Source organism: Xiphophorus maculatus, chromosome 3 (genome assembly GCF_002775205.1).
Source record: "Xiphophorus maculatus strain JP 163 A chromosome 3, X_maculatus-5.0-male, whole genome shotgun sequence".
NCBI classification, from domain to species: Eukaryota; Metazoa; Chordata; class Actinopteri; order Cyprinodontiformes; family Poeciliidae; genus Xiphophorus; species Xiphophorus maculatus.
In genome coordinates, this window is record NC_036445.1 from 27,804,341 (window position 1) to 27,829,565 (window position 25,225).

General features: G+C 43.8%; 3 protein-coding genes across 6 annotated transcripts in view; 1 reads left to right on the forward strand and 2 right to left on the reverse strand.

Annotated features, from left to right (window-relative positions):
* Positions 1-1,619, reverse strand: part of LOC106699876 (furin-like protease kpc-1) — a 205,410-nt gene extending 203,791 nt beyond the window's left edge. Inside the window, exon 1 of the mRNA XM_023330651.1 lies at positions 1,611-1,619. Coding sequence (XP_023186419.1) covers positions 1,611-1,619 — 9 coding nt within the window. The remainder of the gene's footprint in view (positions 1-1,610) is intronic.
* mms22l (MMS22 like, DNA repair protein) lies at positions 1,571-22,507 on the forward strand. 4 transcript variants are annotated; one of them, XM_014471902.2, is made up of 26 exons: positions 1,571-2,848; positions 3,170-3,343; positions 3,526-3,651; positions 3,795-3,847; positions 4,629-4,716; positions 4,823-4,994; positions 5,170-5,263; positions 5,346-5,476; positions 6,707-6,820; positions 6,902-7,078; positions 7,214-7,276; positions 7,365-7,484; positions 7,984-8,219; positions 11,428-11,644; positions 11,736-12,025; positions 15,477-15,658; positions 16,533-16,683; positions 17,126-17,253; positions 18,318-18,460; positions 19,064-19,220; positions 19,328-19,473; positions 19,567-19,778; positions 19,861-20,027; positions 20,645-20,741; positions 20,911-21,078; positions 21,226-22,507. In XM_014471902.2, exons 2-26 carry the CDS (start codon positions 3,171-3,173, stop codon positions 21,314-21,316), a joined length of 3,696 nt encoding a protein of 1,231 aa, XP_014327388.2. In that variant the 5' UTR covers positions 1,571-2,848; position 3,170; the 3' UTR covers positions 21,317-22,507. The 4 variants fall into 4 exon arrangements, with proteins under 4 accessions (XP_014327388.2, XP_023186764.1, XP_023186766.1 ...); XM_023330996.1 differs by having other exon boundaries at positions 1,571-2,300; XM_023330998.1 differs by having other exon boundaries at positions 1,571-2,165.
* A 251-nt stretch (positions 22,508-22,758) lies between these two features.
* klhl32 (kelch like family member 32) overlaps positions 22,759-25,225 on the reverse strand; it is a 36,197-nt gene continuing 33,730 nt past the window's right edge. Inside the window, exons 10-11 of the mRNA XM_023330999.1 lie at positions 24,653-24,747; positions 22,759-23,298 (exon numbers count right to left, since the gene is read on the reverse strand). Of these exons, the coding sequence (XP_023186767.1) occupies positions 23,137-23,298; positions 24,653-24,747 (257 nt within the window). The 3' untranslated portion in view covers positions 22,759-23,136. The remainder of the gene's footprint in view (positions 23,299-24,652; positions 24,748-25,225) is intronic.

Genomic DNA, 25,225 nt, shown 5'->3' on the forward strand with positions numbered 1-25,225 from the left:
AGCGGATAAATACAGATGCCCTCTTTAGCTTTTCCTTGATACACCCTTAAGGCGGACTGAGCAAACGTTTTGGTAACGGACGGTGACTGACTCTCTTAATCTTTACTCTTGCATTATTATAATCTCCTTGTTTTGTTGAGGTCTGGTCTTACCTGAAATAGAAAAAAACCCCGGTGTTATGCAGCCAGAGCAGAAAGGGCACAACGAGAGTCAGAAGAACTTTATTCTCAATTGTGAGGTGAATCAGTGTAGCAACGTACACAAAACACAGCGCCAGTGTAGTTGTCCATATTTTACACAGATATCCCCAAAGGACTTTCAGCATCACCTCTCTTTCTGGTAGTTTCTGTTTGTAGTTAAGATTGTAATGTTCTTCAAGCACCTGTGTCTTCTTTGCATCATATTTGGATATCTCTGTTTTATAGCTTTCAGTAAAAGTGATCTGATCCTAATGGAGGACAAAAGGCCATTTCATTTGCTTTGAAAGTAGCAAATGAAATGCAGCCCATGTTGGTGCCACATGGGCTGCTGTGTGAATGTCAGAAACTGTGACTATACTGGGATAATAGAGGGACCATAAGTACCTTTAACTTGCTTTTAAACGTCTTTACAGCACAAATTGTCATTTTTATTGTCAATGCATTTATTACTTTTTCTAACTACCGGCAAGGAAGCTGGTGCCCATCTTCAATGGTCAGTGGGTGAGGGGCTTTGGATGGGTTTCGAGTCCATCACAGTGAAACACACAGGACAGACATCCACCCCGACACACACACTCACATGCAAGGGCAATTCAGAGAGAACAATTAACCTAACAATCGTGTTTCTGAACCGAGGGAGGAAACTGGAGTACTCTGAGAGAACCCACGCACGCACAAGGAGAACACGCACGAAACACCCCAGAGACCCTGAGATTCAAGCCCAGGACCTTCTTGCTTCACGGCAACAGTGCTAAGAATTGTGCAACCCTCGTTAACAATCAACTATCAACGATCAGGTGATCCAATATTGGTCAAAAAAATGTCATGACCATAAAGCAGCATAAGCATCGCATATGCCATGGATGGGAGCTAATCTGAGGTTAAGTAACGCCACTGGTTATGAAGAGCAATACTGGATCTTACAGAGAGGAAATGTTCCAACAGCGGAAGTGCTCTCTTCTTAACACTGAGCTCATTAAATCCCTTTGAAAGGGTGCAAGTAATTACAGCATTAGGTTATCACCTGAACATATTAAAACCATCCAGCATAGCATAGGCACCAATCCTCTTACACTTTGCTGCTGCTATACGACGGTGATATGGACTATAAATTCATCCCCCCCACCTACCCACCCCAAAAAACGGAGAATGAAGTTTACATCGGTAACGTTGTTAGTTAGTCCTTTATTTTAAAGTGTTCTGGGGAATGGAGGGGGGATTTCCAGGCAAAAAATAAGGGGAACACAGAAAATGTAGGGGGAAAAAATGCTTGGAGACGAGAGTGCACTGATGGCGAGGGGAGGGGGGGAGAGAGGGATGAAAGAGGCTCAATTCTCACTCCCACTTCACATCACAGGATAGAACGGGTTTGCAAGAGTCGGAACAGGAAGGAAAAAAAAAGGCATCTACCTTTCTCATCCAGGCGATAGAGCCTTCTCACAGACGGACTTCAGTCTTCCTGTTGAAAGCAGAGCGGGAGGTCGACGCTTCCACACGGAAAAGAAAAGAAAAAATTCCCGTCGCATCCTTTTTTCTTTTACGATCTCTACTGACTCGTGTTGATAAAAGATGCAAAGTAAAACCCATGCAAAACAGCCTGCTTTATTGTGCCTCTCGTGGCTGGGACAATTAGGCTTACGCAGGAAGAAATAACAGGGTTTTAACTGGACTGAGAAAGGGAGCACATCCTCGGCGTGTGGCGGAAGAGAGAGGGGGGGGATTTTGTAAAGATGTGAGAATGCATTAGAATGCAAGAAATGGTGTGATGGCGAGAGGTACGGCTGGGAGAGACAGATCTGCATATGGAAATTAGGGTCTGCGTGGTTAAAATGCTGCTATAACTGCTGCATTATGTTGAATTGGGCTGGGAGGAAACCTCAGCACTCAGACGAGGAAGACTGACTTTCAAACCTCCATAAGTGTCCTAAACAGGTGCACTTGTGTCGTAACAAATGGGTGGAAAATGTATGAAATTCTGATATTTCGAAGTACGGTGGCCTATATTTCAAATAAGCCCACTGTTTTTTGCGATAGCATGATTAAAAGACGAGCAGGTGCTGTTTGTTACACACCGTTTTATGAAAGAACGCCATTTGCTGTGTATGTACTACATCAGAAGTACATTTATATTTTATTTAAATAATGCAGACTTTAAGGAAAATGAAAACGTTGACATTTACCAAGTCCTTGAATGGAAAAGAATTTGACTTCTTAGTTTTTATCCTGTTTCAAGGAAAATGGAAAATAAATTCAGTCGCTCTATATATTAAAGATCTACAATTGTCATGTCATAGACGAGTGAGGCTCAAAAGGAAAGCTATCTGGTATATTTATTACTATTTAATATATTTAATACTAATAATAGCTAAAACATACGTTATCTCGTTGAACGAACTGGCGATAAAGGAAGTACTCAGCAGGGAAACCTCTTGTCAAGTTTCCGAGACAGGGCAAGTCACACCCCTGTTGAAACTTCTGACCAATCAGGAGACGCGAGGAGACTTTGCGCATGCGTACAATCAAGGCGCGGGAGAGCCCGAAAACCAAAACAACAGTAATGACGACTGGCCAGTTTTTATTCATTATTGCCTTGATTTAAAGTGGTATTTCCACAAAATACAAACATAAAGGAGAGTTTGAAGTCAAAGGTAAGATAGCATTTTATTAAAACGGTATCTGAAACTATTGTTTTTGCTCTTAGCAAACCGTACATACGCATGTAAAATCCTTTTGTTGCAAAAATGGCCGCTTTTAAAAGGCATTTTGAGTTTATTTCATAATTTTAAAGCTGCTGATTATAAAGACTTCATTTTAGACGCTTTGACTTTGGTTGTTATTTTATTATTACTGTCGTATCTTACATATTTGACGTTGTGCTGTACTTTGTCTAGCAAATATTTAAAATGGTTTTAATCGTTGTTTAAATTTAATCTGTCACTTACTGCGTGACGCTGACGGTCCACCAACAGCATGGCGGAAGAGTTCAGCGAGTCCCTCACTCCACCAGTGTCCCCCTTTGCAGCGGACAACCAGTGTGACCTGGCGGCCACTCGACCGCCCTGCTTCAGCTGCTGTGAAGCTAAAGACGAGCAGGCTGCAGCTCTGTGCCCTGAGGGATACCTGGGACGGGGATCCCTGAAACGGTATATTCAACATCCGGTGCTCAAGTTGGACCACAAGGCATTATCTGTCGTGCCTGCTAGAAACACTGACATTCTTACGGAGACGTGTGGCCAGTCAAGCTCGAGTTTTCGCGTGAGATTGTGTTAATCTGACCGAAACAAACTTGTGATTGAAGTCTGTTGGTGTTGCTGCCCCTCTGCAGGCTGCTGCTGCGTCTCGACCCGGCCCCTGCTGAGTTTGAGACGGACACGGTGGAGATTTTCGGCTTCCCATGGGTTACTGGAACGGCGCTGGTGGAGTCGACCAAATTGCTCTTTGGCCTGTTTCGGTAGGGAATTTAAATCACCCCCAGTCGATCCGACTCGAGTTTTTTTGCACGCTGTCTTCTATTAGACCTGAGGTTTAATGATGAAATGATTTTTACTAGGAAAGACCGTTTGTTCCTTCTGACTCTGGTTTGTTGTATTTCAGACAAACATTTTACAAGTTGGAGACTTTGGTTCAGTCGAGTTCACATGACTTTGGTAAGTCGGATTAGAAATACAATTAAAAATCCCTCTTACACCGTCTCTTTGATTTCAGAATAACCACAAGATCACCAAGATTAACTTGAATAAGCCATAAGAAGTAGGCCTGTCACAATAATACGTTTTGCTGAACGATAAATTGTCCCAGAAGTTATTGTGATAAACGATAATATTGTCGTGTTGAGGCTGCACAGTGGCACAGTTGGTAGAGCTGTTGCCTTGCAGCAAGAAGGTCCTGGGTTCGATTCCCGGCCCGGGGTCTTCCTGCACGGAGTTTGCATGTTCTCCCTGTGCATGCGTGGGTTCTCTCCGGGCACTCCGGCTTCCTCCCACAGCCCAAAAACATGACTGTCAGGTGTGTGCATGGTTGTTTGTCATGTCTGTCTCTGTGTTGCGACCTGTCCAGAGTGTACCCTGCCTCTCGCCCGGAACGTTAGCTGGAGCTGGGCACCAGAACCCCTCTTGATCCTAGTTAGAACTTTGTGGTTTTAGATATTCTTCACCCAGTCTGACTCTGTTGAGCTACTCTAAGAAGAATGGGAGAAAAAAAATTCAGTTTCAGTATGTGCGAAGTCGGTAAAGACAGACGGCGTTGAATGTTTTATCACTTTAAACTGTAACAGAATTCACTGAATTTATTGATTTTAATGTGACAAAATGTGATTGGAAGGCATCATAAACATGCATCATTCAATGCTGGGCTTTACATATGTATGACATTTTCCTATAGATATAATGTTACGTTAAATATACCTGCTTACACATTCTGTTTTTTTAGGACAAGCAGGGAATCTGCATTATGAATCGGAGGAGCTTCGGCAGCAGTGTGTTTCGTTTCTTCAGTATGTTAAAGTCTTTTTGCACAGGTAATGTATATATATATATATGTATATTTTTAATCAACATAATTCAGTGTGCTTGCCTGTGATGTTTTATGTTGGATTTTTTTTTGCTTTGTCCAACATCCTGCAGGTACTTCGAACCGTGTCTGGACGCAGCTCACTCGCATCCCTACGAGCAGCTGGAGCAGCAGTTCCCCTCCGCTCTGCTGGAAGAACTGTTCGCCGTCACTCTCCTGACAGGACGACTCAAAGACCTGCCCGCAGGCGTACAGGCAGCCTTCAGTATGCAAAACCACGGGAAGGTACAAGTACTGGGTGGAATTTATGATGCGTGAAAATCACTGTATGGAATGAGTCAAAGGAAACGACATAAAGTGATTGCAGCTAACTTTCTTTTTTTTTTCCTTAACCTCCCACAGCTCAGTTGATTTCTCTTTTATTGACCCTCAGCTTGAAATTCTCCAATCCTACCCACAGATCTTTCCTCCCTCCTGGCATTTGCTGCACCTTCATCTCGACATTCACTGGTCGGTCCTGGAAATCCTGCATGTGCTGGCTCACAAGATGCAAGGTAAGGATCTGGAACCCTAAGTGAATGATGAGCGGGTTTGTGTGTCGCGTCGAGTCATTGTCGTCGTGGGAACTGTCCGCAGGCCAGGTGGTTTATGCCCACCGGTTCGTGAACCTGACGGGGGAGAACCTGACCGATACGAGTCTGTTTGAGGAGCAGCTGGCCTCCCTGCTGTGCGACCTGACAGCTCTGGCCTCGGGCAAATACAGCAAGGTGGGAAAGTCATCCGCTTGTTCTTCTAGTTAAGAGGGTGACACTGATTTCATGTCATTACTACACACTGCAAAAACACAAAATCTTACCAAGTACTTTTTTTTTTGTCTAGTTTCGAGTGCAAATGTCTTAGCAAACTTGAAATAAGACAAAACTAACTTACAAGTAACTTTTCAGCAAGATATAGAAGCTTGTTTTAAGTAAATAATTCCTTAATATTGATGAAAAAGTTCTAGTTCTATTGGCAGATGTTTTAACTTATAACAAGACATAATTTTTCATCAATATTAAAAAATTATTTACTTAAAACCGTCTTATATATCTTGCTGAAAAGTTTCTTTTAAGTTGGTTCTGTCTAATTTCATGTATAAGAAGATATTTACACTTAAAAACAGACCAAAATTATTTGGTAAGATTTTGTGTTTTTTTGCAGTGCAGTTAGTACATCAGTTCCTCCAGGATGTTGTCATGTTTTTTTTATGATTGTAGCAGCCTTAGAATGAATGATTTTTCAAAAAGTTGCGTTCAAATTTGCACATTTTTTAAGCTTTATTTTTTTTTACCATAAGAGTCTTTGTAGAAAAAAAAGTTGAAATTGCTCCAGGTAACCTTCCCAAAAACGAAAGGATTTTAATATAGTAAACATCCAAAGTTCAACAAATATTTTAAAGTACCCTTTTTGAAATAGCAGCCTTAATGTAAATTAAATCTTTTCCTGAGGAATTGCCAAAATGCAAAACAAAAAAAATCCATATACAGTACAGCCATTTAAGTTAACATGAGCTGTATACAAAGTGGAAGAATATCTCAAAATGCTTTTTGGAACACACAAAAAAGGCAAATGTTACTGTTAAGCGTCACACGTGTTTTCGTGGTGTTTCAGGTTTTAAGAGACGTGGCGAAACAGGAAGTTAGAGTGAGTTACTAGGGGGTTAAGAGGATTGGTCAAAATTCAGTCGAGTGCAGTGATTGGTCAGAGAAGATGGAAATACAGAAAATATTAAAGTGATTGGTCAGATTTGTGGAAAAGTTACGAATGTGTGAATTTATGCCAATAGTTGCGATCATTGCAACTTCCTAGATCGACTTGTATATGGTTATAGGGCAACAGAGTGCTGTTATCTTAAACTTTTAACTTTTTGGAAGCTTTGTTAAAACTGAAGGAAAAAAAAAACGTTTGCCTAATAAAACTTCAGATGTGAACCTTAACTAGAAGCTTTTCCTCTCCAGGTGAGACCTACGGAGACGCTGAACAGCAGTCCCTTCCTCTGCCTTTGCACCAAAGAGCTCTGGGTGCTGCTCATGTACCTCCTGCAGTACAGAAATAAAACTCTGCGCACACAGGTAACAACAAGCGACACTAATGTTAACCGTTGCGTAATAAGTCGTGTCAACGCTGAGCTAACTGTGACACGTGTCCTCTAGTCGTTTTGGAGCTACATGAACCCCTTGCTGAAGCCTGTGGTAGATGGGCAGCCTGCACCAGAACACCTCGGCGGTCCTCTGACGCACTGTAAAGACCCTCTGGGATTCACATGGTGGCTCCTCACCCACTTGGCCATGTTGGGCCAGTACAGCCGCAACGGCACAATGCAGAATGAGGTGAGAGACCGTTAGGCTCGGTGCTGATAACAAGGTGTGTAGGTGTTATAGAGAGTAATACGCTCCTGACATGGTGGTCTGGGAAAGATTAAGTTAAATGTTAAAAGTCTTTTTTTTTTCTCCCTGTGATTCCAGAAGTGTTTGGAGGATAACTGGACATTTGTGGAGGGGTTGCTCAAGAAGACCTGTGACCCCAAGGTTTCTACAGTTTTTAAAATGCTTACTTATGTAGATTAATGCAATAGTTAGCTGAAATGAATTCAATCTATTTGTCATCTAATGCTAGGGTGGGCTTGCAGAGGAGCAGATCAGGATGCATGTGCACTGCTGCCTCAGTCTGTGTCTGCTGTGGGAGCCGAGCACAGCTGCTGTCTCCACCCTCTGGGAGACCTACAGCAGGAACCTGGTGAGGGCTGCAATCAGAGGGAAACTGGGAGTCAAATACTGACATGAGTTTATTTTGCAACTAGTATCACGAAATGTTTCGCTTTGATAAGCTGCTTTGTTTGAGCCACGGTCTGGAGAATCTGGAATGTTATTAATGTTTGTTCCAGGTTTGGATGAGAATCATGTTTGTAAAACACGAGTTCCTTTAGTATGGATTCCTTCCATCCTTCCTTCTTTTTTTTTTTTTGCCAAAAGTGACTTTCTTTAGACAACAAAAAAAAGTCACTTTTGGCAAAACAAAACAAAAAAAACGACTTATTTTAGAAAGGTGATTAGTAAAACCCCATAATCAGTGTGGTGTGCTTCAATTATAACAAAGTTTAGAACTTTGTTTTGTTTTATGTACACCATCTTACCTGTTCTTCGATATTCAACTCTGAAATCCACAGCACTCAGTCCCGATGGGTTCTTGGCGAGTTGTGTAAAACTAACACCCTGATCGGGTCGCTCCTCTGCAGAACTCCTCGTTCACCGTGCCGTGGTTGGGGGTGTCGGGCCTGGGCGCCGTCTGCAAGACGCCACTGGCCTTGCTGGAGCAGGCGCGCAGCTGCTGCTGCCCCTCTGCCCCGCGCTCTCCGGGCCACGCCCAACTCTACAGATCCGCCAACTCGTTCCACATCTTCCTCCGAGTGCTGGCCCTGTGCCTCGGCCAGGACAGGGCCGGCGGCGCCCCGCAGAGGCAGATCAAGGGAAGGTAAGAACGGAGGGGAGACTTCTGCTTCTACCTTGAAAAAGCAGGAATTACACACAGGCAGCTGTCTTAACACCCCATCTATTGTAAAGCAGGGATTTGGGGGTGTTTTGTTTGGACCATTGTGGACAAGGATTTACAAGATTAGTTTCCCCCCCTCCTTCCTTGATCTTAAAACATGCGATTTGTTTAAACAGCTGTTTTGGATTTGTGTGTGTGTGTGGAGGTGCGTGCCTTCGGGAACGCTCGCACGCCGTGTGCGTTTGCCAACTCTAGAGTAGTCGAGTCGCGTTTGTGTGCGTGCCAGGTGCACCGGCGGACTCTTTGATATTTACTCGGACCCACCAGCAGAGCAGGTGTCTCAGGAGTCAACCACCTGCTCCTGAGCGCAGGCCAGACCCAAGGAGACCACCTACCGCTGCACACACACAAACACACAACGGTGCACCTGCTCCCAGGAACGCTGACTGCTGAAGGGAGAGGGGAACCGAAAGCTAAACATCTCTCAGGCTGATGTTCTCATCGCCGGACAGCGCCGCATCCCAAGGCGGCTCCGTGCCAGAGAGCAGCAGCCGCGGATAAATCCGGCTAATGACTTCCCTCTGTCTGGAATGTGCTCAGTAGCATCGCAGACATGGGGGCTAATTAGCTAATGAGCGTGGTGGTTAATTCGCCTTAACGAAGCCGCGCTGGTTTCCAACACGGATTGGGGTTCTGCCGCGCGGGGGAGGGGGAGGCCTGGCAGCATCCGGGCTCCGCTTGGGATGGATCCATCAGCCCTCCACTGGAGCGATCCCCTCCCCAGCTCCCGCCTCCTCCCTAACAAGGCGGAGGCCGAGCGTATCGGCGCGACGTCTCGGCGACGCTCTCTTCTACAATGATTGGAATCGGAATCGATTGTGGTGCCAGAAGTTGGGAATATCTGTTAAAAAAAAAAAAAGAAATCCGTACGTGATAAGCAAACAAACAGTTTGGGAGAAGACGGAAAAATCCCCGGTGTGCCGCTTGTATCCCATTATCCAGATTACCGGCGCAGGACAGCGATGGCAATCAGGATCGGAATCGATTGCGGTGCCAGAAGTTGGGAACAGCTGTTTTCTGCAGCTTAAAAACAAGTAAAAAAGCACAAAAAAAAAAGAACGAAATCCGTCTGAGATAAACAAACAAGTTGGGAGAAGACGGAAAAATCCCCAGTGTGCCGCTTGTATCCCTGTTAGATATTGTACTTATCTGTATTATCGGCGGGACACCGACGACAATCGGGATCGCAATCGATTGTGTTGCCAGGAGTCGGAAACATCTGTTAGCACTTAAAAAAAAAAAAATTAAAGTGACATAAACAAACAAGTTGAGAGAGGACGGAAAAACCCTCAGTGTGCCGCTTGTATCCCTGTTACATATTATCCACTCATGTATTTAAATCTCCTTCCCCTCCAGCTCTGACCGCATGCTTGGCCACTCTCTCCTCTCTCAGCCTCCTGTAGGCGTCAGTAAGCCGGATTTGGTGTTAACCTGGTCTCTCTCCCTTCTCCTCCCCCACCCCCATCGGTTTGAAGCTATCCTTTCGCACCAGCCGTACCTCTTTACACTTCGGTTTGTCTCAGGATGCGCGCCGTTTGTGTTTTGACCCAAACAGCAGCTCGGCTCACCTGTGTGGGCTGCAGCTGTGTTTGGGAGATGGGGCTGAAGGGGGTGGAGGGAAATGCAGGGGGCTTTAGCTTTCTGTGTTCTCCTGCCAGGGAAGCAAACAGCGGGGCTGGGTGTGTGGCGACGGGCGTGTGTGTGTGTGGATTTATTGATCTTTCGCCGGTGTTGCAGTAAATTGGTTTGGCTGTGGAGAGAGGGACCGAGCACCTACCGCTGCGTGTCTGAGTGTCTCTGACATTTAACATGATCTTTAAAGGCATTTCTCCACAGCGCCCGCAGGATCTAACGGCGTGCTGGGTGGTTCTCTGTTCTTACTCACTCTCCTGCTTATTCCTTCACTCTGACACACATACACACACACACACACAGATGCAGAAGCTGGGCAGGTCAGACTCTCTCCTGGAGATTAGGGGGTGATGGAAGCAGTTGATGAGATGCACAGCAGGAGTGGAGAGTTCCCTTTGTCAGCATTTAAAATCATTCCTTCCACTTAAAAAAAACCCACTCCTAATCAGCTTAGCTTTGGTTAAAAAGTTTAAATGGAAAGAAAATGAACAAAACTAGGGGCGCATCGAAAAATCTGCCCTGATTTTCTTGATTTTGAGTGATCGGCCGATTCAACTGATGTCTCAACTGATCTTATCCGCACATCCTTTTAAAGTTTTAATTCATTAAAAAAACTAAGTTGTCCCTTAGTATGTTAATCAAAAGGCTTTGAATTTTGTCTTGCCAGGGCTCGTATATTGTGTGCATTTGTTTTTTTCTCTCCTGAGAATTTTCTATCAGGCAAAAGTTGGAGTCGCACACAGACATCTTCACTGCGTTCTGTGACTTGAGACAGCTAGCTAGCTAGCTAATGTTTTGTGTTTTATGTTGGTAGGTCTTAAATTCCATTCACAATGGTCCGCTGCGATGGTCAAAAAGGTTTTGGGTTTGAGTTGGTGAAACCTGCAGAGAGAGACTCGGTTATCTGCCTCTCGCACAGGTCTGAAAATCAGCCACTGTCCATTTTTGATTGGCAGAGAGAGCTGGCTGACAGACCCGCCCACCAGGTCATGTCACATTAACAATAGTTACCCCACTTTTTGGCAACAACCTAAGAATTTTATTGCTACATTTGCTAAATTCTGTATCGGACAAAATTGGAATCGGCAGGTCCGACTTTTTAAAGATCGATAATCAAAGATCGGTCAGAAAACCGCAATTGGTGCACCCTTAGAAAACAAAACTGTTCATTGTCTGATTCTTTTTTGCACATTTTGTCTACAACTACAAGCTTCACTCTACTTTTTATTTTTATTTTGTGACCAATACAAAGTAGTGCAATAAATGTGACGTGGAAGGAAAAGGAACATGTCATCCAGTCTGACTCGGCTTGTTTTGCAAAGTTGTGCAGCTTTTTTTCTACAAGGTATTAAATTATTTTCAGATTTCTTTGAGTTGGTTTGTCTTATAAACCTTCAAAAACATTGAAATGTGTGCTTGTTATAGGGGTCTAAATACTGTAGCCATTTTCTAATGATCCTTTCCTCTGACCATGTTGTCTCTGGTCTTCTGCTTCCAGGATTTACTCCAAGTTCTCAAAAAAGAAGATGCAGGAGCTGTCTGAAGGCGGCCTCATGAACTTCCTGCTCCTCTTCCTGGTGGTGGCCAGGCAGGCGGAGCTGGAGGACGTGGCCAGCAGAGCCTGCGAGCTGCTGGGCTTCTTGCCCTCTAACTGCCCCCCCGCACATCGAACACTGGCCTGGAGAGGGCAACTGTCACTGCTGTTGCTTTTCCAGGTTTGTTTTCCGAAAACATCCATAATTCCCCGCCCCACCTCCCACAGCACGTCCACAAGTTTGGAAATACTTCCGATTTGTCGGTCCGCAGGAGAGAGGTCTGGATGTTGGCGCTCAGGCCGGTTGCCTGGCTTCCTCTTTCAACGAGACGGCCAAGGAGTTCTACAGTAAAACCACAGAGGTGTCCCGCAGGCTCGCCCTCTGGGGGCCCCTGGGTTCCTACCTGGAGGGCGTGGCCGAGGTGTTCGAGACGAGCTCCGGCCTCGGCCTGTCGGAGGAGAAGCTGCTTGGCGAGGGCTTCGATTGGCTGCTGCCGGCGTGTCGTCAGTCTGAGCTGAACTCCGTCCTGAGCTTTCTGCAGATCGTCCTGGCACAGCTCAGGTGAGAACGCTGCCGTTAACGCTCGGCAGTTGCATCAAGGCTCCTCTAGTCTTGAACTTTGTAAATCAGTGAAACGGGACCAGCAGAGAAGAGCGTTTTGCTCTCCCCATCCCTTCGTCTTCTTCTTCTTCTCACTCTTCATGCTGATAAAAGGACAATTGTGAAGTCACTGTGTGTGTGTGTCTCTGGAGGCTCGCTGACCCCAAAACGGCCCTCCCCAGGTGCTGCCGGGGCCCCGATTAGAGTTACAGAGCCAGGGGACACCTCTACGGGGCCCCTTATTGTTTTGAGAGCGGCTGCAGGGCTGCGGCTTTGTTAGAAACTTCGGCCGGTGGAGCATCAGGACGGGTTCATCTGCGGGACGGGGGTGTTGGTTACATGAACGACCCCAGCTGAAGGTCAAAGGGAGACGGAGGAGACGGTGTCTGTTGATGTGGTCGGGGAGGCGAGGAGGAGCAGAGATGAGGGTTACAGACTAAAGAAATCAGGTTTTTGGATCCTTTCTCATGTTTTCAGAAATGGCATCCATTATTTCTCAGCAATGCACATGTTGTCTAGTAGAGGGGGTTTTCTTACAAGATTTTTCCCAGCTCTAGTATTAATAATTTTCAATATTTTACTATAAAGGTCCAAATCTGACCAGGTTAGCCCTAAAGACAAGTAGCCCTACTGCACAATGCCGCCACCGCCACCTTGTCTCACCGCCTCTAGTTATTTCTGCAAGGTCAGAAACGTTAATAAATGATAATCAAACTGGAAAACCGAACCTTTGTGAAACCGTCTCACATGTTTGAGGATAGGTTTAATGGTCTGGTGGTCCATCTTTGAAACCTTAAACCCGCACAGATGCCCACACCCCAAAAGCCTCACAGTGACCCAGGTGTAAGCAGTCTGGTTCCTATAACATCGCATCTCATTAACTTCAGTAATCCCAAACTTTCGGACTCCGATGTGAGGGAAGGGCAGGGCAGACATTTGCACATTAATGGACCAAGGAGGGAGAGAGGAAAGAACTCCCAGAGGCAGCCCCCTCCACTCCTCACCCCCTGTTAATGCCTCGAACCACGCTGACCCATTTAGCCAAACAAGAACCCTCTTTCCAATACATCCCACCGAATTAAACCTAATTCCTAAAGCCTGGCGATTCTTGGTATCGCTTTGTGATTAATGTCTCTCCCTGTGACACAATTAATGAGTAATTATGAAGCCTGGCAAATTTAGCCAGTGCATCATTATGTCTATTAAGAGCCATGTGGAATCTGCACACATTAAGAGAATTATTCTGCCAAACGGCGGAGGGTCCGGACGGTGGCCCTTCACGGCCACGGCGCTGAGGCAAGACGCCATAATTCCTCAGTTTGATTTCTGTCCATGACCCTCTGCTTCGGATTGGTTGACCAGACAATGAGCTGGCATTGGCTGGCCCTGTTGGGTTTTTTATTTTCTTTAATATTACTTATGCTTGCACAAACAATTAATTTAGCACATCTTCCGTACGATAGGATTGAAACATAATGTATGATTGGTACAGAGTGTTTGTCCTTAAAAAAGTCTAACATTTCGACACATTACTTATCATTATGCAGTTGAGATAAATCGTACTTACCTCAATGTCCAAAAACTCCTGACCGCCTAAACTGCTAAAAGCTTTAGTCACTAATAGGCTTAGCCCGGAGATTCTTTTGTTCCCATTAATTTCTGCAGTTGCATAGTCGTTTCCTGTTCTTTGTGTTTTTCTCAATATAAAATTAATTGTTCGGATAAGCTGCGACTTCTGACCGAAAGAGTCGTTAACAGAAGACGCCCAGCTGCGCTACTCTTCCTATTTCGACGCGACATTTCGTCTAGGCAAGAGAGGAGAGGAGCGCCATCTAGAGACTGTAAATACGAATTGCAGGCTGATGTTAAATACGGGAAACCGGTCCGGTATGGGACACTTAAATTTGGCTCATAATACAGGATACCCTGGTATAATATACCCTTGCTAGCTAGTTAATCTTTTTTTGGGTGGCGCTAGTTGCCTTTTTACATTTTCAGACAGTAGGTGGGATGTGGGCAGTGTGGGAAAAGAGATATGCTGCTAAAGTACCGTATATAGTCCTAGTCGACTCGCGAGATGACTGTAGTTTCTGGTTACGGGGCGCTAGTAGAAATTTATCGGCGTTTCTATTGCCAACATTCGTTTCCGCCACTGGCTTCATTTCTGTTGTCAACCCATAAGATGGTCGCTTCCTCTCCATTCGTTTCCTACGGAACTTGCGCGATGAGGCGTTCAAGGGATAGGCGAACGTCGTGTATGTGAAATTTTGAGCTAGTCCACGCGGACTAGAAACAAAAAAATAAATTTGACTTACTGAAACTTGCAAATATCCAGTCATAAAAATAGCACTCTTTATTATTTGCATTAAACGACTTAGTAAACACTGAAGCATTTTATTTATTTTTTTCTGTAAAATAAATGTGCAAACTTGCATCACCTAGAAAATGACACAAATTAATTGAGACCTGTGTCCTTGGATGTATCTGAGGATTCTGTCTGGTGTTTTTAGGATGCAAAGTACTCTCTCTGCTTTTTCTCTCAAAGCAGAATAAGAGGGAAAGGGTGACAGTCTAATGGTATTTAGCCTTGCCGTGTGTCGGGGTGTGTGTGTTTGTGTACTGTATATAAGAAGCCACAAAGAGGGCGGATTAAGAACGTTTTCTGATGATGTCTTGTACAATGAGGGTTGATGGGTGTGAAAGGCCCATTCCGCTGTAGTAACAAGCCTAATGAATTCAGACTCTAATCGATTGTCTCAGCTCTCTGGATTAGACGCAACCTTGCTGGAAGGGAAGACGGTAGGCGTGTGTGTTTCTGTGTGAGGAAGGAAGGAAGGAAGGAAGGAAGGAAGGAAGGAAGGAAGGAAGGAAAGGGGGTTGCTGGTAGTTCCTCAAACCTTCTCCTGCACACTTTAACCCCTGCGTTTTCACACCGTCGTCCAGGAGAATGAGAGGGACAGGAGGATCATCGGCAGTCTAAATGAGATTACAGCTCCTTCAGCTGCTTATCGGGGGCTAATGCCAGCCACTGTGGGGCTGCTCTGCTAGCCAGGGCCAGGGATGAGCCAGACGAGCCAAACTACGCTCTGTGTACAGGGGATCAGCATTAGGCTCCACTGTATGCCTGTGATATCCTCCTTCCTCACACCCCCACCGCTCCTCCTTCTCTTCCTCCTCCTGACTGCAGCGCACCACCACACTCAGTAATCCCCCCTGAGACAGCAGAGAGAGAGAGAGAGAGAGAGGAGACATGAAGGAGCAGTGAAAGACAGAAACAAGGGAGCAAAGGGGAAGGAAAAGAGGGAGGGGTTTTGGAGCCCAACCAAGAGGGAGTGTTGTTACATTTTATAGAATTGTTTATCTGTTCTCGTGTTTTAAGGATTTGTGTGTGTGTGTGTGTGTATTCTACCAGACGGGTCCATCAGCGCAGCGTCCAGTCAGCGCCCATCCCGGCCTGGGCTCCGGCTCCAGCCAGTGTGATTAGGGAGCGCCACCTAGCGGTAGCTTCCGCTCTGTGGTTGCACTTTTTCCCCTTTCTGCGCAGCTTACGCCTCTCCCAGACCCCGCCGGCCCAGCTGGCAGATGCTGCTGCAGGTACACAAAGCCCACTGGGAGGAAAACAAGATGAGAAAATATGGAGGCAGAGAACAAAAACAACAAGAGAGAGAGCATAGTTTATATGAAACTTTTATATTTATTATAGAATAAGATAAAAAAAAAGTGTACAATTTTAAATGCAGAAGCAGGGCTGAAATGATTGATTGGCTTAATTGTGATTAGTTGAATATTGAAATGACCGTCAACTATTTCAGTAATCATTACCTGGAGTATACAGACTCCATTTGCTGAAAGAAAAAGACACTCAGCAGGAATTAAACCAAAACTGTACAATGAATATCACATCTGCACATATGTTCAACCCAGAACGCCCCAGGAGCTTTTGATTCTCCCGGTTCAAAATCTGTAAAATAAACAAACAAAATCTGCCATTAAGAATCTTTTGCCATGCGGTTATTAATCTGTTAATCCAAAAGCCCTACACTCTACTGATAAGCTGAACAGAAAGGGCCGAGCTTTTCACATGTTGTTAGAAGTATTTCTTTCTCTGCATTCTTTGCTTCAAATGATCAAGCGTTCACTCATTGCATGTTAGCCAATAACATTTTGTTTTGGTTGTTTAGAAAAAGGAAGTGAATTATTTGTTATCATATATTGATGTTTTTATGGAAAAAGACTTACCAGTAAGTGTCTAAATGAAAATTTCTTCAGAATGTGCCATTTTTAAAGTCTGATTAATCGATTAATCGTAAAGATAATCAATTATTAAACCAATCGTGAGTTGCAGCCCTATGCAGAAGATTGAAGTTGGCTAAAGTGAAATTCCAAGATGGTCTAACAGCAGAGTTGGATTATGTTGCACCTGTTTGAGGATTAGGATCGTTCAGGACTCGTTTGCTTTTCTTTCCAGGTTTCACCTTGCTCGCCTTTGACCTGCCCAGTTCTGCCCCTCAGGACCTGCAGCCCAACCCGGTTCAGACCATCATGCAGCTCTTCGGCTGGGACGATATGGTCCACCCGCTCCTGGTGACGCGCTACCTTCCCCATCTGCTCCAGAACAGGTTAGACTCAACCTTTCACATCCGTCCGCATCACAAAAACATTGTGATGTTTTTGAAATATCAAGGTTCCCTGAGGTCCTAAACCTGAATAGATAAAAGGTTTTTTTTCACATCTTAATCTCTTTTTAAGTGTTATTTATAATAGTTGTTATATTAAAAGCATCCAATCCTCTTATGCGTAGCTGGACTCATTTGTTTGTTGTCAACACAAAAGGATTTTCATATTTCTGCATCTACTAAACAGTAAATCCTGGCTGAAGCCCTTCTGTCAGAGAATAAGAAGTGTGAATGCCGCAGCAGCTCGTGTTAAGTGTAAATTACAAATCGCATTCATTCCCCCTCGTATTTTTAGTGTCAGTCTCCGCTTCTGGCTGTGAACATATTGTGTTTGTTTCTCATGAAACGTACCTGCGACACCTTATATACATAACTTACCTTTCAGTGAGCTGGTGTCGTCGCTAAGCGGCGCGGCCCCTGGTTCGGCTCAGGGCCTCTCAGTGAGGGCCTGGATCCGATGTGTCCTACAGCAACACCTCCACAAGAACCCAGACGGAACGGAAAGCAAAACGGGTAATTGGGTCCAGAATTCCATCAAACCACACATTACTTTTTTTTTCTTCTTTGTATGCATATGGTGCATCAGTTTTCACGATTTCAAACTTCTAGCACGTTATCTCTCAGTGTTTTTCCTTTTTAGTAGAGGTGCTTGAATTGCAGTTTTCTGACCAATCACAGATCTCAGAAAAGCCTGACCTGCCGATTTTGACTTTGTCTGATATCAATTTTGTTGTCTAAAAATAGCTAAATATAGGGACAAAATTTCTAATTTGGGAACAGTGGTGTGGCTACTGTTTACTAGGCTTCTGCACATGCCCACTCAGTCAGCAGAGTGTCTGTGCATTCTTCAAACATCTTAAATTCACATTTCTAAAATCAAGGCCTTAAAGTGTCTTAATTTAAAAAAAAAAAATTAAGTTAGCCTTAAATATGTTAGCCACAGGTCTTAAATTTTGTGGTGACAGAACTATTTTGCGTTTTATAGTGTATATAGTTTATTTTTCTTTTGGTACTTTTCTGTCAGGCAAAATTTCAGTCACACGCAGACTTTGTGGTTGTATTCTGTGACTTAAGGCAGTTGAAGCTACCGCTAATCAGATGCTACCCTTGCTAGCTAGCTTTTTTGCCTCTATCATGGGCAAGTGCTTGGATGACATTCATTTTCAGCGCTGGCTCAATTCGGTTGGCAACCCATATGATGTAAGGTGCATTCTGGGTGAAAGAGTCTTGCTTGGGCTATAGGAAAGATCCACAAACAGATCTAAGAAGTTTCACTGTTTTTATGTAGTTTGATTGTAATAAAGCAGATCCCCTCACACACCTTTCATATTCATTGTTTGTTTTTGGTCCTAAATTTCATTCACAGTGACACTAAATAGGTCTTGAAAAGTCTTTAATTAGTTTTTCAGACCTTTTCAGAGGTAGAGAAGATCACTAGATAAGATCGTTTTCAATCTCCCAAAATGAAGAAAATCAGGGTCAATTTATCGGCACACCCCTGCTTTTTAGATATTTCTCCAAACTTCTTCTTTATCAAATATCGCAGTTTCTGAATACTTCCTGTTTTTTTGCCCCAGCCCGGGCAGTGGGGGAGCAGCTGTGCGAACTGACCCGGCTCGTCCTGCGACTGCCAGAGGTGGACGGCTTTCTTCAAAGAGCCGGACTTCCTCCCCCGGCTGCCAGGCCCGAGCCGACTGCAGCCCTGGAGACGTTCGTCAAGGTAACACTTCAGCCTGTCGCAATAAATCAATAAGTCAGTTAATTGCAATTAAAATGAGCTAATTTCCAGTCTGCTGAGGATTTTTGACTGACTTTTGAAGGGCAATTTTGTTTACAAAAACTTCATAATCCATTTTATTAATGGTTTCAGTTTGTCTGTTTTTTTTATTCCTGTTTTATTTATTGTTTGTTTTGGCTATATAAAATCTACACCAGTTCCAGCGTAGAGTTTTTTGGTCTTTGAGAGCTTGAACTTGGATTATTAACCAATTATTATCATAATAATATCATCATTATATATCATTATATCTTATCTTAAAACAAGAATATAACAATTTATCGTCCAGCAAAATTTATTATCATGACACGGCTAGTAACCGTTTCTCACTGGTGACAGATGCATTTGCAGTATTTATGATAATATATGAGTTAATCTTGCTATACTGCTGGCTTTTGACTCCAGAATGTCTTGTTTTTTCCCCCCCAAGTTGTTATATAATATATTGTAAAATACATTCTGCTTGTGTCCTGGTCATGTCCGGTCTGCAGCAGCCTGTGTTTATGAACCAAACGTGTTCTCTCCTTATGTGTTTTACGTTGTCAGGCTGTAGGCAGTGTTTGCAGCGGGTTGCAGCTGCTGTCGGAGCGGTCGGCCATGGCGACCAGAGCCCTGGACTACATCGGTGACGTCCTGAAACATGTGAAGCCGTACGTAGTCAGCAAGAACCAGGAGGGGATGCAGCTGGCATACTGGGCTGTGGGTACGTAGAGAATTAGCATGTAAACACAGCGTAGAGTACAGAAATGTTCTCTTTTTTTTTTATTATTGTTGCTAGAGTTGAGTTGATTTGTTGCTGTGCGTCTCCAGGTTGCGTAGTGAAGCATTGGAGCCCCCTGCTGGCCACTTCTAAAGCACAGCAACTGCTGTTCCGGGTGGTGGACGGGCTGCTGCTGCCGCCCAAGCTCCCGCAGCAGGACAGAGCTCTGAGGGACAGTTTACCGCTTTATCTGCAGGTTAGGACGGACATCTGCTGGACGCAAACCAGAAAAACCATCGTTTGCCACTTTGTTCTGAGGATTTGACTCTGATATCGAATCCTCCCCCAGGGTCTGTCGGTGGCGTCGGGCGTGTCTCAGTCCCAGGGTGCCGGCCTCAAGCAGCAGCTTCGCTCTGTAACCCGCAGATACCTGGACCACTTCCTCCCCGCCTCGCCCTCTCTGGGCGTGGTCGCCAACCACCCGGTGCTGCTCGGTGCCTGTGAGGGCGCGCCGACCGCCAGGGGAGAGGCGCTGAGGAAGACCGTCCTGGAGGTGCTTTGGTAGGTCTCTACAGCCGAGGATTGGGGAACCCTTTGACTATAAAACTCCAACAGACTAATCACCTTTTGCTGCTTTTTGCAGCGAGAATTTCCTGCAGTTCAAAAGCCACGCCCCCCCGCCTCGCCTTGCGTCCGTCCTGATGTTCCTGTTGGAGCTACTGAGGCGAAACGCCGACACGGACGCCTCCCTCCTGTTGCTGCCTCTTCCAGCTCTGCTGCGTTGTTTGATGCTGGTCAATGAGCCGACGGGTAAGACAAACAGCCGAAGTCTAGAGAGGAGTTACGTGTACGTGGCACTAAGTGCACCAATACGACAATATGGTTTGTTATCAATATCTGACATTAACATTGATGCTATGGCCGATAAATGATATTGACATTCATATATTTCTGTACCGTTTCAACACCTTTGGAAAGTTAATAAAACCACTGGATGAAAATAAATATCAGTTGGAATCATTGGCCTAGTTTTCCTTATCGGACTGATACCAATACGTTACAAAATGACTAAAATCGGCCGATACTGATGTTAGCGCCGATATATCGTGCATCCCTACACTGCACTTTCTACTCAATTCGACTTGAGTTTGAGTTTTAATCCCAACAGATTTGCAGCTGCATGCGTGCCGCACTTTTCAGATTTTCATTCTGTTTCACCGTTGTGCACAACGTTTGTGTTTGTTGGATAAAAACGCACACGCAAAAAAATAAAGCTTGTGGTTGTAAATTGATGAAATGTAAAAAAAAAAAGTTCAAGGTGTATGAACCGATATTAATGTCACTGTAAGGCGTCAGTTCATTTTACACATATGCAAAGACAAAATTAACAAGTGTGCGTGTACATGTGTGTGTTATTGTTTGCCCAGTGAGGAAGATGAGCACGGATGCGCTGCAGCTCGTGGTGGAGCGATGCGTCGCTGCGTCTACCGTGAGGCCATGCGAGTTGATGATCGCCGCCTTACGGTAACTTCACTAAATATCTTCAGCGTTGCGTCATTTCCCTGCATTATTACACATTATTAATTAACAGCAGTTAAAACACGCTGGGAGATTTCTAATCGTTTGAATGTGAAGATGAGCGGTTCACCCTGAAACTGGGAACTTCCTCTCGATGCGATCCCGACGCTCTCAGGTCGTTCGTGGAGGAGAACGTGGGCGTCTACGACAGGCAGGTGTACGTCGTCCTGGAGACGGTTGCCGTCTTGGATCCCGCTGCGGTTCGAGCTCTCATCCCCAGCCTGACTCTCAGTCTGAGGAGCAGCGAACACAAAAGGGGCCTGGGCAAGAACATCGCCCTGAGGTGAGCACCATGAATCACAGAGGAGGTCAAGTAGGCACATTTTTCACAGCCTTTAAGCTATTTATAAGCTGTCTATACAGGAAGTCAGGGATTTTTTAAATATATAATATTATTGTTATTGTAAGGTGACACATCTTTCTGTTGCAGGAGTGCATACATGAAGCTGCTGTCTCTGCTTGGACAAAGTGGGCAGGAGGAAATCAACAGTCTGGAGAGCGACTGTGAGGTTTTCCTCTAACAAACTTTTTCATCTGGGAGAAATCGAACTTTCTTAAGTGTGTTTGTGGTTAACTGGACCATCCATCACGTCACTGAAATAATAAGAAATTTTCTTAAGAGGCACAATGGGTGGAACCTGAACATTTTCAGAGGTGTACATAATGCACATATTGTAAAAAAATAAAAAAAGGTCCAGCTTTTCATTGACATTTTCTACATTTAAAGAGAAATCCTCACCTCTGATCTCCAAGTAGCAAAGAATGCGAGCTGTCGGGATCCATCTCTGCTCTAATTCGCAGATACCATGACAGTCGTGGGCGAGCTCCAAATAGTTCAGGACTTCGAGAGAAGAAAATAGCGGAGAGGGAGAGAATGGAGGGAACTGTTTGTTCCGATCCTCTCATTCTCGCCTTCTCTAAGTTGCAGCAATCTCTTGCAATCTGGATTTGGCTCGCACCTAATCACGTGAAGTCTCACTCTTGTCATCCAAAATCACCCAAGTCTCATTTTCTGTCATTGCTAGTCATTTTTCAGCCTCATCTTGACTGCGGAACGTCTCACCGGGTGGGTGGGGGTGGGTGGTGCAAGCTTTGTCCTGCGATGGCAGCAGTATGAGAGGAAAGCACATGGAATGTGAGAATGTTTTAATATCTGCATAAAATTATCTTTAACTCCATAAAGAATTGCCAACAACCAAGCTTTGATGTCCTTTAAGTAGCATCTTTATTCTGCAGTTTCTTCCGTATATTCTTGCAGACATGTTGCTTCGGATACATGAGGGATGTGCAAGCACTTTTTTTTCTCTCTCTCTCTCTTTCTCTTTTAGTAAAAGCAAATGTTTGACAATGCAGAATAATACGTATTACATGATTGAATGTCCAGACATTCATTTAAAAACACAAACAAACAGTCATTGGGTCCTGAGCGTAAAATAAAAAGCCTCAATAGCTCACACACCAGCTGCGTTTCCATTGACCGTATAGTTGTGCAAATTGGAATTACTGAATGTTAATAATTAAATTTTAGGAATGAAAACAACCCGATTTCGGAGAGAAAAAAAACCCACATTTTTGGGTAAAGTTTTTGCAATAAGATTAAGTGATTTTTCGCCCATGCCAAAATTTGTTCATTTCGCAAAATTGCGACAGAACGCCTTTTTTTGTTTTTCACATCACGCGAGTCACATGATCAACAGTCGGCTGTTGACAAAGAAGACAAAGAAGACGACAACAGGAAGTGGCAGGAGAATGTTTCTGAATGACTTATCATGTGAACAAACATATTCACGTCTGATTTTAATTGCGTTTCCAATTTAGTGTTAACGCAACAATTGCGAAAATGTAGTTTGTTTTCTCGACAAAGGTTTTGCGCACATTTTTAAAGGAAATGCAGCTACATTCTGTATGTTGAATCTGTTGTCAAATTCACATCTTTTAGGGGATTAAAAACAAAATTCAAGTGTTGCCTCTGCAACATGTTCGTCTGGGTCCGCCTAGGAAACTCGAAATGGGAATCGATGGACATTGTTGATGTTTTTTGTTGTTGTTGTTTGCAGGGTAGAAAACCCTGATTCCGGCAACTTTCCGTTTCCTGTGGCTGGTCGGACCGCTCAACTATATTTACCCCGTCTGTCTCAACAGAGGTGACGGGCCTTCCAGTGAGTCTCAATGATGTCCCGGTCTTAATACAGGAGGAACAGCTTTAAGAAGCGGCACGGCTTCCCCCGTTACACCCACGCTAGAGCAGCCAGTTCTCTTTACTGGCTGTTTTTCCTCATTCTGGTTCGCAAGCGCCGACGGATCTGTCGTCTGGTTCTCAGACGTTTTCCAAGTCAGTGGGCTACACAGCACCTATCCTGTGATGGGGTACTTGTAGCGTCTGGAGGTTGGGGCAGGTGAAATAAGGAGCCGGGAGGAAACAGGTTGCAATCCCGTTTGAGGCGAAAGGCAGTGTCGGTCCGTAGAAAACCTCCTCCTTCCCCTCCGTGCTCAGATCCAGCACCTGAAACAGGAAATTCATTCTGTAGTACCAAAGCCTGTTGCAATAAGCAATAAATCCGTTAATCGCAGGATAAACTAAAACAAGCTCAATAATTTCCATTTGCACGATTTATTGTTTTTCTTTTTGTTTCTATCAAAAACTGCACGACAAAAGTCTGCGGTTTGGTGCTTTGGTCTCAACTAGCTCTTTTTTTTGAAGGACAGTTTTGTTTCTGTTTTATTTATGTTTGTACATTTAAAATTTCTTCCAATATTAAATGTTCATTAGAATTTAAAGTTTATTGGTCTTTGAGAATGTGTTCATACATTATTGTGTCATTAACTTCATATAACCTGAAAATAGTCTCAAAACAACAAAATGATCATTTAACGCAATAACTTCTGGTACGATTTATCGTCCAGCAAAATTTGTTATCATGACAGCCCAGCAGTACGGGGATCCTTTAATATGGCATATTTTCATGGCAGCAGTCAGTGTAATGAGGAGTTACTGTAGGTTGAGAAAGTATTTCTCAATTAACTTAAATTAAATTAAAGTTTATTGATCTTTGAGAACGCAAGCTAGCGTTGCTATGGCATTACAAATACGGTCTCAGAAAATAGAATTAATCACAAAATTAACGCTACAATTTATCGTCGTACTTAAAGTCGCTTATAGTGTTTCCGGTTTGCTTCAGTGAAGAGAAACAAACAAAAACGTGGCCACTAGAACTGGATGCAGATTTATGATTATAATAACTGTTGATCTTGTGTGAAAGTTTTTAGTTTAGCAGCTTTCCTAGATGTGTGTTGTTTCATCCAGTCATGTTTCTGGCCCGCTTATAGATAAATAAATGTTATAAATGAATGTAAATGGTTTTATGTCAGAATTATCCCAGTCCTGTTCAGTCAGTGAGGCTTTCAATTCAAACAGGTAAATATTTCCATAAAAAGATAAATGTTATATGAAGTTTTGTGTTTTTTTAAAATGAAATAGTGTTTTATCATATAGTAATTTACTTAATTTTTGTATTTGCTCTGTCCTAGTTTCTTTGCAGACATTTCAGCTTCCGACTCACAGCGGTCGACAGTTTAGCCCAGATTATTGATGGAGTTTATTTGGATTAGTAGCAAGTCCTGCAAGATATAAAAGTAGAGAGCAGCTCTTCACACCAGCACTGTAACTGCTGTTAGGACGGCTTAAAAATGCACATCTTAAATTTAGACCCAGATAAAAAAAATAACCTCTCTCTGTGTTGCAGCCAGTTATTGAATACAGTATGTAGACAATCAGTCAGAAAGTGCGTTTAATGAGCCACATGTTTCTAAAAGTAAACACTGCGGCTGAAGTCACGTACAACAGTCACAGCTCTCACCTGGATGCACGCCAAAGGCTCGTTGGTCCAAATGGAGTACCCTCCTACCACATAAATCCTGTCGTCATGGACGGCCACTCCAGACTCGTTTTGACCTGAGGACGACAGACATGAAGGTTCTCAAGATTGCTGCATTTTTCCCTGAGAGCAAAAAGAGGAAAGTTTAACTCGGACTGAGATTTGGTTCTATTTCCTGTGACCTGAATTTTTAGTCATTATTTTTTATTTCTTGAGAGAGAGAGGTTAGAAGGAACAGATTATTGCAGTGGAGTATTAGGGCCATGCTAAGAAAATTTAAAAAATAATAATTAAATTACAAGAATAAAGTCATATTACAATGGCATGCTAATATTAGTATAGTTTTTTTTCTTGGATTGTTTTGACGTTCTCATACAACATTATTCTGGAAATGTGACCTTATTCTCGTAACATTATGACTTCATTCTCAAAATATTGTGACTTGGTTCTCATATTATTTCGACGTCATTCTCATACGACTTCTTGTAATATTATGATTTATTTCTCGTACAATTTCTTCTTGTGATAATATGACTATTCTTGCAATATCATGAC